Raw genomic sequence first — 14582 nt, 5'->3', positions numbered from 1 at the left:
ATTGTTGGCTGCATATAAATTCCCCACTCCCTCCACAATATAAACCATCACCCTTATGGATCAGTTAAAATTACTCCTAAGCAAGTAAGTGATTTTTTGATACTTTGGCAGCCTTCTGACTAGTTAAGTTAATCTTGTGTAAAACCTATTGCTCCACTGGGCCACATTCCACCAGAGTATAATTCTTTACTAGCAGCAAAAAAAAAAAAAAGAAAAAGAAAAAGAAAAAAAAAGAAACATTAATTTAGGGGTTAGGGATAGAGTCACATCAGTATTAAACACAAAGTACTATATATGCTCTAGTTATTATTGATCGAAGCTTTGCAATTACAATAATTTTGGCTGTATATTATAAATTTGTAGAAACATTTTGCCCTATTGTGGTACTTAATCATCAAAAAGCTGTTGCATGTGTAACTTAGGTTTTTAAGTTACTAATTTTTTATCATTAGAGTGATTTTAAATCATAGGATCTGTCTTTTAATTACTTTATTATAGAATCTTGCTGCTGAAAAAACATATAATAACCTAGATATCACAGTGACGCAAGCCCTTCAGCACCGTTCCCAATATTTTGAAGGTGTTGTGAAGTGCAGCAAGCTGGAAACACTGGAGACCATCGTGGATAGGATAGTAAGAGCTGAGGTGAGATCACTATCTCTTTCTGTAAACTTTTTTTTTTAGATCAGCATGCAAGAGGCAGTACTAAATAGTACTTAATTTCCTTCTGAAACGATAAAGATTATGGGAGGTAATCTTCAAAGTTAGTATGAGACAAGTCTCTTTTCTTATCGTAGCACAGTTGAATCCAAAATATTTAAAAGATTCTTTTCACACTTTGAAAAAAGTCTTTGAGGAAAATAATTAAAGCACATATATACTGAATATCTAAAAATTAAGACATACAATCTCAGAATAAGAAGAGACCTCTGAATCTTTCTCCCACCTAAAACATAAAAAGTATTTATTCAAACTCTTCTCAGAAACCTCACTGTGGGGAGATATCACGTATATGACATTAACTAAGTAAAGAACGATCCAATTTCCTTCTTTGTTTCTTCACCTTCACCAGTTTCTTCACCTCTTAAATCTGATTGTCGAATACTTATAAATTGGTAGTTACTTTTGTAAATTTCACCACACTCCGCAATTACCTATAAATCTAAAGAAACTTTCAAATTTTCTTTCACTTCAGGACTTTCCATAATACCACTCTTCTCATGTCAAACTTGAGAAGAAATTATTTTTCAATTTGTCAGAATTCTATAATTCTAAAATTTTCTTAAAGTATTTATTAGCACCTTGGAGATAAGACCTTGTTGTCGGTATATATCTCATGTGTAACAATCCATTAATTAGACAAAACAAATAGTAAATATTTAATGCTGTTTAATATGCTTTGATATCTCATTGTAAATGCCTTCCTATCATCACAAGAGAATGAAAATCAATTCTAAATGGAAAAGGAGTAAATTATTTTTTATGCTAGTAGCTTTACATGAAGTTAACTGTCCCTAAAAATGAAACACTGAATATATACTTCAAAGTCATATCAGTCATCAGGGATCTTTTGCAAGCACTTGAATTTCTTCAATTCATATTTTCTTAGTTTGAAGTAATTTCCATAGTCTTAAATTCATTTTCCTTAGTGAATATAATCATAAATAATATGTGCCTTTACCAACTTTAATTCAGTGCCCAAAGCTACTTATTTTTCATTAATTTTGGACTGACCAAGGTTATGTTTTAATTTTTCACTATTCTTTGCATTCAAGTGCAATATGTTGAACTCTCTTTCTTAGCTGCCAGATCAAACTGTTGATGCATGGAGTTTGCAGTCTACTAAAACCCCAGGATCTTTTTTAGATCAACTGTCTAGGTAAACTTTCCCCATATTAGACTTCTGAAATTATTTTCTAAGTTCCAGCATAAAACTTGGTATTTTTCATATTTAATTTAATCCTGCTAGATTTATTCCAATATTTTATCCCATCAAATTTTTGAATCTTGACTTAATAATAATAAGTTACATTAAATAATACTTTAAGGATCACAAAATACTTTTCCTGTATTATCTTGTTTGATCTCCACAACCCTTTGAGATAGGGGCTGTTATTATTCTTATGTATAGAAGAGGAAACAGACTTAAGCAATCTACTTCACTTCCATAGCTAATAAGTCTCTGAAACAAGATTTGACTATATATCTAAGATTCCAGGTTGAATGCTTTAGCAATTATGCCATGCTATCTTTCCTCCAGTGTATTAGTTATCTCTCTCACCTTTGAGTCATGTTTAGATTTGATAAACATGCCATCTGTACCGTTATCTAAAGTCACTGATAAAAAATGTTACATAGTACAAATCCGTGGAGCTCTTCTTGCAAAGAGGTAATAAAATATTCATGATTATTCTTTGGGTCTGACCATTCAACCTAAATATACCTAATTGTGTTATCTAATCTTTACATTTTTATCTTGTTCATAAAAGTAGCATAAAAAACTTTTTTAAAATGCTTTGCTAAGATTTAGGTAAACTGCCTACAACATTCTCCTGATCTACAAGTTGAATAATCCTGCAATAAAGGACATTATTTTGGCATGACTTGTTCCTATCAAAGCAGTACTTTTTCTTTTCTAGATGTTCCCTTTATTATATTCCAAAAATTTGTGAAGAATCCAAGTTACGTCCATTGGCCTGTACTTTGCAGATTATATTATCTTAACTTTTTTTTGAAAAATTAGTTATCATTTACCTTTCCCCAGTCCTATAGAACCTATACATTTCTCCAAGGATTTTCTTTTTTTTTTTTAAATTAATTAATTAATTATAACTTTTTATTGACAGAGCCTATGCCTGGGTAATTTTTTTACAGCATTATCCTTTGCACTCACTTCTGTTGCAGCTTTTCTTTTCTCTCCCTTCATCCCCTCCTATACAAGTTAAATATGTCACAGTGTATCCTAGATACAATATATGTGTGCAGAACCGAATACTTCTCTTGTTGCACAGGAAGAATTGGATTCAGAAGGTAAAAATAACCTGGGAAGAAAGACAAAAATGCAAACAGTTTACATTCGTTTTCCAGTGTTCTTTCTTTGGGTGTAGTTGATTTCATCCATCCTTGATCAATTGATTCCATCAGAATACATCCTCATATAGTATCGTTGTTGAAGTATATAATGATCTCCTGGTTCTGCTCATTTCACTTAGCATCAGTTCATGTAAGTCTTGCCAATCCTCTTCTGTATTCATCCTGCTGGTCATTTCTTACAGAACAATAATATTCCATAACATGCATATACCACAATTTACTCAACCATTCTCCAATTGATGGGCATCCATTCATTTTCCAGTTTCTAGCCACTACAAAGAGGGCTGCCACAAACATTCCTGCACATACATATCCCTTTCCCTTCTTTAGTATCTCTTTGGGATATAAGCCCAGTAGAAACACTGCTGGATCAAAGGGTATGCACAGTTTGATAACTTTTTGAGCATAGTTCCAAATTGCTCTCCAGAATGGCTGGATGTATTCACAATTCCACCAACAATGTATCAGTGTCCCAGTTTTCTCACATCCCCTCCAACATTCCGCATTATATTTCCCTGTCATTCTAGTCAATCTGACAGGTGTGTAGTGGTATCTCAGAGTTGTCTTAATTTGCATTTCTCTGATTAATAATGACTTGGAGCATATTTTCATATGACTAGAAATAGTTTCAATTTCTTCATCCGAGAATTGTCTGTTCATATCCTTTGACCATTTATCAGTTGTTCTCCAAGGATTTTCAAAAGTCACTGTACTCAAGAATCAACTTCTGCCGATCCTTTCACCGTCTTAGAATTTAGTTCGTCTGGGTCACATAATTTGAGCTTAACAGCAGCTAGTAGTTCTTTTTTATCTCCCTCCATCTCCTAGATATAAATTCTCTTTGGCAGAGAAAACAGAAGCAAAACAGGAGATGAGTTGTTCTAGCTTTTCTTTCTTGTCCATTATCATCATTCCATCTACCTAGGGCAATAGCAGCTCCCTTCTAAATGTCCTTTGTTTTCTTTGCTGGTATCAGCTGAAACAATCTGAGTTTGATTACTCCTGTCATGTCATCTTATTTCCATCTTCTGTACATCTTTAAAATCTGAATGGATGAGAAAAAAATTGCTTGATAATTGGGAAAAATTTAATTTTTTAAAAAAAATGTAATATGGTAGTTGAATGTCATAGGTATCTATGTGTATCTACATTGTTCTCTTTATACAGTTGTTTTTTCCTCATGAGAGTTGTTGCTGTTTGTGTCTTCAATTCTTGATAGAGAGCTTCCATCCTTCCTGGACTTGCTTCCCCTGTAGAATTTTTATTTTTGCTTACTATGTTGGGGGAGGGGGAGAGGTAAAGTCCAAGAAAGGGAGGAAAAAATTTTGGAACTCAAAATCTTATAAAAAATAAAGTTGGGAACTATCTGTACATATAATTGAAAAAATAAAATATTATTAAAATAAAAGAATTTTTATCTATGGAATTCTACTTTTCCTTTCTTCCAATATTTTGAAATCTCTCCCAAAAAAGCAGATTAGAGCTAACTTTTCTCTACTACAAATTCTACGATGGAATAGTCAATTTTCCACAAGATTACCATCATGATCATTACAGCAACCATTTCATCCATTGGTGGAGACAAGTAGAGGATTACCCTTTATTGGTTCCTTTATCTTTTGAAGTGTGAAATTATCATCAAGGCAAGTTAAGGAATCATTAGCTGTTGTGTTTTAGACAAAAGCTCTGGCATCTATGCTGATAATTAAAGATGTCTCTGTGCCCAGCTTGGGATCTGTTTCCCAAGCTCACATATTTCTTTCTTTCACCCAGATAATCTGTAGTACACAGTGATGACATCATCACTTTGGTTTTTTCCCTTCTTGATCCTCACCTAAATGTTCTCCCTAGGGTGCTTTTCTAACTCTGACTGCTAGATATTCTCATAAGTATGTCTCTATAATATACAATGTCCTCTCCCTCTCTCCACTCTTGTGTTTCTTTTGAATGATATGCCTTTCTAGAACTGTATTCTAGTTAATGGGTCTCATCCCAGCAAGTCTCAGGACACTTATTAGTTCACATTTGCTTATATGCATTAAGATATTTAGTTCATACTGTTATTTCTACATGTGGAGCCCCTGGCTCCTCTTCTCACTTTTATCTGCTGTGAATTTCTGGGTAGCTCTACCATTCTGTGTCTTCCTACTTTGTTGCTAATCTTGATGGTATCTAGTTTGGGGGGCATATTCACAGACAGTTTCATCCCTTTTTCTTTCCTTTTCAATTTAAAGTCTTTTTTAAATAAGATTTGCAAGTCTCTAGGAAAATGCACTTTTACCAACCCTTGTTCCCTACCCAAGAACCTGTATTAAGCATATTAAGTTCTTCAATTTATGTTTTGTTTTATTTTTTGTACGTTGAGAGTTTCTGTAAGATAAAATTGGCCAGAAATAAATATCTAAATAACTTAATAAGCTTAATTAGAAAGAATTGAATTTTTGCCTAAAGTTATCAACAATCTTGTCTTTTACTGCTTTAGAATCTTTTCTTCTCTTTTTTTTGATGAGCTAGAAAAAGTAACTTCACAACAGTAATTCATTTTCTAAGTGAGTTACTTGATTTCCAGTTTGAAATACTGCATTTCAAATGAGTAACTTACATTCTTTTATGTCTGTATCCAGATTGAATATTTGGCCAACCTGTGAATATTGAATACACATGAATCTGTTTTTGTGAACATGAAAAATTCCATGTTCTTGGATGAAAATAGGAAATATATTTTGCAATCAGTTTTAATTAATAATATAATAAATTCTCTAACTTGAACACTTAATTAGGACCTTTAAACTCCACTAATTCAAAGGATACTTATTTTAAATTATCATTCTAGAATCTTCAAATTGTCTACTACAGGGAGACAATTTAAAAACCTTCTTATATCTCTTCTGTCCCGTCTTATGGTTATTGAAGAGCTTTAGTTTAACCCAATTTTTTTACTTCTAAGATGAATGAGAGATATTTTTGTGGTATTTGGCATGAGAAAGATGGCCAAGTGATTAAGTAAATTTTACTATCTTCCAAAAAGACCTGTTATAGCAAAAGCATCACCAACATCATATTATTAGAGAAAAATATGTTGAAAAAATAATTCCCCCCTTTTCTTTTTATCTCTTTCCTATATATTAGATGGGTGTGACTATTCAAATACAAGAGAAGAGAATCTTTAAAATATCCTGAATGGGATGTAGTTACCTCAGTCCTAAAGTCTTAACAATTCTTTGAATCAGAACACAGTTAGCGTTTTGTACTCTTATCTTCATTGGTAAAGATTTCTTTGAGTAGTGCTTCTAATTATTTTCCAGAACTAGGAAAAATATTTTTAGATTTTTTTTTTATTGTTGTAATTTGTTTTCTTAAGGCATAAAACTAGAGGTCAATTAAGTCATTTCACTTCATAATGGTTCATCGAAATAATAAATATCAGAGAACTTATTCTCAAAATGTGAGTTTCTTGATGAAAAGGCAATGTAAAAACAAGTAAGCTAAGGTATTGATTTTATTATTATTTGAATAATCACTTGGATTTATTTCCCATAGAAAAGGGTACACTCCTAAAGCAAGCTCCCAATTCTTGGAAGTAATAGAGGAAGATAATTATATCTTTGTTCTATGTATTAAGTTATACTGTTTAATCTCTCTTGACATCTCAATCTCAAGGCATCTCAAATATGTCAACTGCATACTCCCCGCTGATTTCCTTACAAATAATTCAAGCAATCAATCAACGTTACTCTTAAACCCAAAGTTCTTTCTTGTTCTGTGAGTTATTATGTACCTCTGAATTGGTAGGAATGTGTTCACCAAACTACACTGAACTATTTGCACATTTTAAAATAAAAAATGAAGTGCTAATACTTGCAATTTTTTTTTCTTCTTATTTACAGGTTCATCGGCTGGTGGTAGTAAATGAAGCAGATAGCATTGTGGGTATCATCTCACTATCAGACATTCTACAAGCCCTGGTACTCACACCAGCAGGTATAGATCCTGACTTACCTTTTCTAATAAGTTTGCAACTATGGTAGGTTATAGCATATCATGGTAATCTCATATTGTTGTAGCAAATAACTTTCCCATAAATCCATTACCTATTAGTTGTTATTTTACTTTGACAATATCCCAAGTTTTGTCAGTCTCTTTTTTCTTTTGAGTCCTATGCTTTATATAGTTGTAAAGCAAAGACTTATACAGAAATTCTCATTTTCAAGTATTATGTTGATACTCAAGAATTCCTGGGCAGTCTAAAAATTTTTAAGATTTCCATCATACTCATTCCCATTAATAATAACTCACCTTTACAAAGCAGATTATGGTTTACAAAACATTTTCCTTACAACAGTCCAGTTTAGAAGTTATTAGTACAAAATTTGGTGGTAGTGGAAAAGCTATTTTAAATTTTTGAATATGGATTAATGTGACCATAGGCATGTTTTTAGGAAACTTAATCTTGCAGAGTGGCCAGTTTGGAGATTACTTGAAATATTCCAGGGAAGGAGTTTAAATGCATATGCTGCTGGGGAATACGCAGAAAGGAATGGGTGGATGTGGGAGCTATTATAGAGGAACAGACAGAACTTTTATAGGATCATTGAATGTGGTGATTGAGAGAAACAAGAATGGGAGAGAGAGCTCCAAGGTTTGAGCCAGGGTGCCCAAGAGACTGAAAGTGAATAAATGTGTGTGTACTTTTACATTATTTAAAACAGGCATCATTGATGTTCATACAATACCATAAAGTTCATTTTGCCTATATGATAACAGGTGCCAAACAAAAGGAAAGTGAAGCAGAATGACCACGGTGAACATAGAAGTCTTCATTGAATGTATGAGAACGTGAACAAAGTTTCTCGGTCAAGGTTTTGCCTCACGAACACTGACTGCAATAGAAGAAAGTAATGGTTATGAGAATGTCGATCGCGGTAGAGTGATGGGTAATCTTTATTTTCCCCAGTGATGTCTAAACTAAGCATGACAAAGAGAGCTTGATAGGTTTAAAGATTATCTTGTTTAAAAAAAAATCTATATTTCCAGACCTTTTCTGAAAGATTTAATATGCTATCATCCTTTAAATTGTACTATGTTCTGAAATTCTATCACTTTTTGCAATTGAAAGAGCTCATTGATAGCCAAGTAACAGGTAAATGTGACATAAGGTGAGTGTATGGCATATTCCTAACCTAGTGCCTTATGTCAGAATACAGCAATATGTCATCACTGTTGCCCATCACTGTTGGAGAAAGTATTTGTGTGAAGAGAAAACTGTGTTTGAATGTGAAAGTCTCTGAACTTATTACCAAATCAGTTTAAGTTTTCATTAGATTTGTCATAAAAGCTGTACTTTGAATATAAATAGATTTACTTTAAAACTTTAATGAGTTTTGTGTTTAAATGTTGCATTCTGGACTAAGATGTAAAACAAGACTGATTTTAAAAACAGCTTTATTTATTTTTACTTTCATGGCAATTTTTTACACATCTTTTGGTGGATAGTAAAAACTTCACCATATCCATTAATAAACTGTTGATTGTTATACAAAAAAGTGGCAGATTTCTCGTTATTTGTTTGGACCTGAAGAGGATATGGCTTCCTGAATAACCTTTATTAGACTTAAAAAGTTAAAAGTTTCTAAAAGCATGCATTGAAATCTATTACTCTGTACTGTATTGTAAATAAGCAGCAGTTATTGAGGAAATGAAGTGCCAGAGAAATGTCTATTTTTTTTCTTGTGTATCTCAATGTAAAATCATGATGTTTGTATGACTGCTAATACAATTATTTTTTTTGTAAATTCTATTGTGGCATATACAGTATTGTCATACAGTTGCAAGGAGAGAGGAACATTTCCTAATGTAAATGCTCTGAAAATGCTGAGACTATATAATTGTAGATTTTCTTTGCAGTTTGAAAAAATTAAAACAAGTCCTACTCTCTCTTATTTTGTTAGAGCAGTTCTTAAAAAATATTACATATTTGTGCATGTATTGAATAAGATTCTACATGCCCTTTTTGACTCAAATATTTATCTTCATTTAAAGCAAAATTAGCCCTTTTGTCCAAACTCCCTCCAACAAAAGAATCTTTTATTGATTCCTTAAGTCTCATAGTTTCTTTACACTCCTCTTATAAAACTGATTATGTTTGATTCAAAATTGCCAAGAAAATTTTCTTGTAATAAGGTGCCAGTTTTTCTTTTCTTAGTAGAGCAAATCTTCTATTTGTGTCTCTGTTCTCAGTGTTTGTATTTGTCTGTGCACATGTTACGTGTATGTGCATGTTTGCTCTCACCTACACATCAATGCTTTGGAAAATAATCATAGCTGTTTGGGTTGAACAGTAGTTACATTACTCAACTTGTGAATCATGAAATACTCATGTCACTCTTTGTAAAGAAGAACATTTTTGTTTGTTCAATCTGGCAGAGGCTGTGTGGTCCAGCATTTAAATGATGACTTTCCTTCTAAGAGAAATGGTAGAACTATAAGTTTTCTTTAATCAGGTTTGTTTTGGGTTTTTTTTTGTTTGTTTGTTTGGAGAGGAAGAAACAAGAAAGTCTTAAGAAAGACTTAATATAGTCTTGAAGCCTGGACAGTGCCTTAATCCAGATTTACATCTCTTACAGTGTCCCTCTCCTCCATCTCATTCCCCTAAATTGATATTACTAAGAATCTATAATTTTTGTTATTTAGGAAAGAACTGAAGATGATTTCCCATTGCTGTTGAAGTGGGAAAGAATCTCCACAGCAAATAACAGAAGGTTGATTCATCAAAAAAAGAAATCTATTAGCACTGACACTTTCCTTACTTTCCATATGGACATCACATTCAATAGAGGGCTCTTTTCTCTATGTTTAGTCATTAGATCTAGTAGTTAACAGAATGTCAGGCTTATGTTAAAGTATAATGAAGATTTGCAGAAGTTATCAAGAATTGTTTCTAAAGTGAAGCATCTTTTTTTCATCATTAAGGTCCACATTACAACTAATTACTACTTTCTTCAAGAAAAGTAATACATTGTGCTACATAAATGGTAAGGACAAGGTGTTTTATTCATCTTGTTTACCTTGCAGCTCTGGAAAATGGATGAGCTTGTAAATATTCGTAACACCACCCCTCACCCCCGACCCCGGTGGTTTTGAGTTATTTGCGTTTTATGTATAGGCCTATGTCCTTAGCATGGTTGAAATTATGTTTGTATGTTACAAATAATATTTACCTCCAGATTTTAATTTTCTATTCTGTCACTTTTCTTAATCGACTAGGACAGGGATTCTTAACATTTTTTGTGTGTCATAGATCCTTTTTGTCAGCCTCATGAAGCCTATGGACCCCTTTTCACAATCATGTTTTTAAAGGCATAAAATAAAATATCTTTACAAAGGAAATCAATTACATTGAAATTCAGCTATTCAGATTTTTTAAAACAAGTTCATAGACCCCAGGCTAAAAGCCCATGGTCTAAGGTCTTAAAGTGAAGACTTGTGCCAAACAAGTTCGAATGTATATTAAATATATTCCTAAAGAGAGCAGTTGGAAGTTGTGATGTGACTCCTCGGTGAAACAGCTATCGAGAGAATCATTCAAGTTCTTGTTACCTATCTCTAAAGAGGAAGCACTGAATCAAAAACAAAAATTCTCACTATCACCCTTAGCAACAAAGCATAAAGAAATAGCAGTAGAATCAATGCTAAACAAAGACTCAGGGGTCTTTTTGCACCCTGTCTAACCTCTACAAGTTATTTTTCTTCTTCATCTCTCTGAGCCTCAGTCTTCCCATCTGTAAAATGAGGAAGTTGTACAAGGTAACCTTTTATAGAATTGATGAATTCATGTGTGTGATAAACTTAAGCAAATTAGTAATCATTTTGATAATACACATCAAATCAAAATGTTCTTAAAATAACAACTTAGGGAAACATCCAAACCATGGCTTTCAATACAAAAATCACTAGGCTGTCTCTGGGGAATGATGTTGTACCCTAACTATTCAACTTTTTAAAAATCACTTACCCTTGGAGGGAGAAAGCCAGCAGATAGCTTGTAGAGGAAATGAATCATTGTGGGAACAGGCCAGAGATGAACTCTTGGGGTCCATAGGGCCATAACCCCTTATGTGTTTTCCTATTTTTTAAGCACTTTCACAGGATTTCTACCCTATGCATTTCTATATCGAGACAAATCTTTTCCTGTAGTATGGACACAGTCTTAAAAAATATCCATCTGCAGCCAAATCCTTTGGGAAATATCTGGAAAATAGATGATAACAAATTCCACTCTACAATATTTTTGCCTTCATGGAATACTATAAAACAGACACAAAGATTGTTCTTTTTCACACGAGACTACATTGAAAGAGTTCAATTTGCTGATCTTTAAACAAAGTAGACTTGTTACACAGCATACTTTTAAAAAATTCACTTGAAGTTTTTTTTTTTTTTTTGCACAGTGAAGTAATAAGCATAGTTCCTTTTAATAAAGGATGTTCATATTTTCTTCTTGGTTATGTAATTTTTTTCTTGCCCAAAACAGTTTTATTAAATTTTTTTATCTTTTGATGGCCCCATTACTGTGATAATTGCTTCAAAATCATGTTGTACAAATATTCACTAATAAAGTGGAATGAGTTAAAATTATCGTAAGGTTTCTTTGAATTAATTAATAAGTGTGAGCAAATGTATTGAATTGAACCCACAGAAGGTATCTGGGTTCCTAGAGAGAAAATCTCAGTAAATAGGAGAGGACTTCAGATGGCCTTAAAAAGATCTGACATATAAATAGTAAGAGGTTCTTCCTGGTATTTGAAAAACAAGGAAATCCAAAAAGAAGAGCATCAGCTTTGGACACCTGTAACCTTCACTTAGAATATTTTTGTAGGTAAAACTCATATACTAGTCACCTATTAAATAAAATGTATTCTTCTGGTAGACATCACTTTGGTTACTGCCTAATGATATTTTACAAAGTCTAGGTCCATTTCCTATCCAAAATATTTTCTCTCAAAAGGTAATATATTTCAAAGATCCCTCAGATTTTTCCTTGGTTTCACATTGTAAATATTAAATATTGTCAAAGAAAGGAGTATTTGAGGTAATGTGATGATGGAAGTCAGGACTTCCTAGTAAATTGGTACCAACTACACAGACTTACTTTCCCAAGAAACTCTTCATCTGAAATTAAAGGCTAAAAACAAAACAAACAAAACATGCCAGTCTCAAAGACTATGATACATTCAATGAAAAGTTTACCAGGCCTTAACAGATGTGAAATGCCTAAGGCTTTTTCTTAGGGACACACTTCCTACCCCATATTGGCTGCTGGACTTACGGCTCCCTTTCCTAAACCCAGAGCTGCCATCTCCCCACGCCCAGCCACTCTCCAGATGCCCCACCATTACTGTTCCCCTCATAATATGTACCATGAGGAAAGTCAAGTTCAGAGATCACAAAGGGCATATGCCGGCTACCCCACATGTGGCTACATTCCCCCTCAGGGCCCTGATAGTAAACTCCTACTTATTCCCCTACCCTAGATGGGCTGTTAGCCTTTGCACTTCCTGTCTTGGTGCTATTGGATATAGGATGAGAGAATCTTAGGGAAATAACCTCCTGGGGACTTGTTTTCTTCATTTACATAGCAAGAAGATTAGACTAGACCACCTCTAAAATCTCTTCAACTTGAATCTCTGACCCTAGAATCTTTGATTTTTGTGCCTTCCATATTCTGGTGTTCACTGAAATTTAGCTTTCTCCTAAAGATACCTAAAGATTCTCCTAAAGATACATATTTTGTGGTGCTGCTCCCTTGTCCATTTTACCTCCACAAAACCTCATATTCTTACCACAACCTCCAAGTTCAGGCCTTGTCACCTTGAGCTACTATAATAGCTTCTAGTCTCCTTGCTTCAGTTTCCAATCTCTCCATATAGCACACGCCACACATACTGTATCACTCCCCTACCCCAGCTCAAAAAGTTCTAGGCACTCCCTGTATCTAGCAAAAAATACAAAATCTTCAGTTTGGCCATTTCTCTTCAGTTTATTTTGCAAGATGTTATACATTGACACAGTCTGTGCCATTGACCACTTCAGTGCTTTTGGGCGACTTTCTCCTGTGGCTAGAATGTGCTCTTTCTTTACTCTCACTCTTAGAATCCCTACCCTTTTCCAAAACTCAGCTTTAAGTTCCTCTCACCTTCCCAAATTACCTTGTATTGATTTTAGATTTTGTATTTACTAATATATGTAATAATTTCTTGTATCATGTAAAATCCTTGAAGACAGGGATTATTTCATATTATGCTTTTTATCCCCAGCAAGAAGTACAGGGCCTGGTGATATATTTAAAACACTTTCCAGATAGTTTTATAATGATAATTGATTGATCAATCCGGTACTAATTGCTGAGAGCCTGAGGTCAAGAAGCAAAGTTGACACATCCCTTGCTTTTCCCCTATAATATTTTCAGCAAACACCTCTTTTCCTTTAATATTTGTTCTATCTAATCCAGATATTGTTGCTGTTATCTGTGGATTTCCAGATCATGGTTCTACCAATGTACCTCAACTCAGGGGCATGCTGGAACCAGCTCTAGAGAGCCAGTTGTTAAATTTCCATTGTGAACATTTATACCTTGGGAATTGGCAAATGTTACAAATCAGGACTTGGTGTATTGTTTTGTTGATTTTTAGACTAACAAAGTGATAGAGAAATATTAATAATAAAAATTACACTTAAAACCTAATACTTAGTCATACCTTAGATAAAAACCCCACCAAGACCTTTTCCAACCCCGTCATTTGAATTTGTCCCAACTACCAGAATTTTTAATTATAACTCTGAGTCCCTAACAGAAGAAGTTTCAGACTGTAAATGTGCCATATACACAGATTCATGTAAATAAAGAAAATTATAGACTCAGAAATATGTAAGTCACCTTTTTGTGTGGGAGAAGAGGAGATTTGGGATCTATTAATACCAAAGATCTACCTCAGCCTTCCCTTATCAAAGGAGGCCAGATTAGTACAGTGGGGATAAACATCCACCAACTCTGCTCCACCTTCCTGAGGAAGAGAGGGGAAAATAAATACCATCCCCTATGCCAGATTTTAAAAAAAAGTAAAAATGCGATTGAGATTGGAAGCCTGAAAGAAAATGAAGGCAAAAATAGAACCCAAAAGATCAAACAAGGAATGGAACGTTCCAAAGGGCACAATACATTTACAACCCTATAGGTTTTCTAGGAAAATAATTACCATGTGGGCAATTGCCTTTGGTTTTATTCCTTTTGTATCCTGGTTCTTCCACTACTCCTAGATCTCTGCTTTAAGGACAACATCATAAGAAATATATTAGTTATAGAAATACATGCTCAGCAGCACAAAAAAGCAGGGAATCAAAGGTATATAAAGGGGAAGGTCTTTGAGGTGCTCAAGAAAAAACAAGAGAGCAGCAAAATTTTTCAGAATTTCATTGACTGGAGTCCTTAACAC

The 14582-nt window shown here is 33.7% G+C and overlaps 1 protein-coding gene across 5 annotated transcripts in view; it reads left to right on the top strand.

Moving 5' to 3' along the window:
• Positions 1-9032, top strand: part of PRKAG2 (protein kinase AMP-activated non-catalytic subunit gamma 2) — a 420981-nt gene extending 411949 nt beyond the window's left edge. For all 5 annotated transcript variants that reach the window (XM_031939458.1, XM_031939457.1, XM_031939459.1 and 2 more), the window contains 3 exons: positions 499-645; positions 6981-7074; positions 7858-9032. In XM_031939458.1, coding sequence (XP_031795318.1) covers positions 499-645; positions 6981-7074; positions 7858-7889 — 273 coding nt within the window. In that variant the 3' untranslated portion in view covers positions 7890-9032. The remainder of the gene's footprint in view (positions 1-498; positions 646-6980; positions 7075-7857) is intronic.
• The last annotated feature ends 5550 nt before the right edge of the window (positions 9033-14582 follow it).

The sequence above is a fragment of the Sarcophilus harrisii genome, chromosome 5 (genome assembly GCF_902635505.1).
Source record: "Sarcophilus harrisii chromosome 5, mSarHar1.11, whole genome shotgun sequence".
Classification (NCBI taxonomy): domain Eukaryota; kingdom Metazoa; phylum Chordata; class Mammalia; order Dasyuromorphia; family Dasyuridae; genus Sarcophilus; species Sarcophilus harrisii.
Note: the sequence above shows the minus strand (reverse complement) of the source record. Positions and strands in the feature narration are given on the sequence as shown.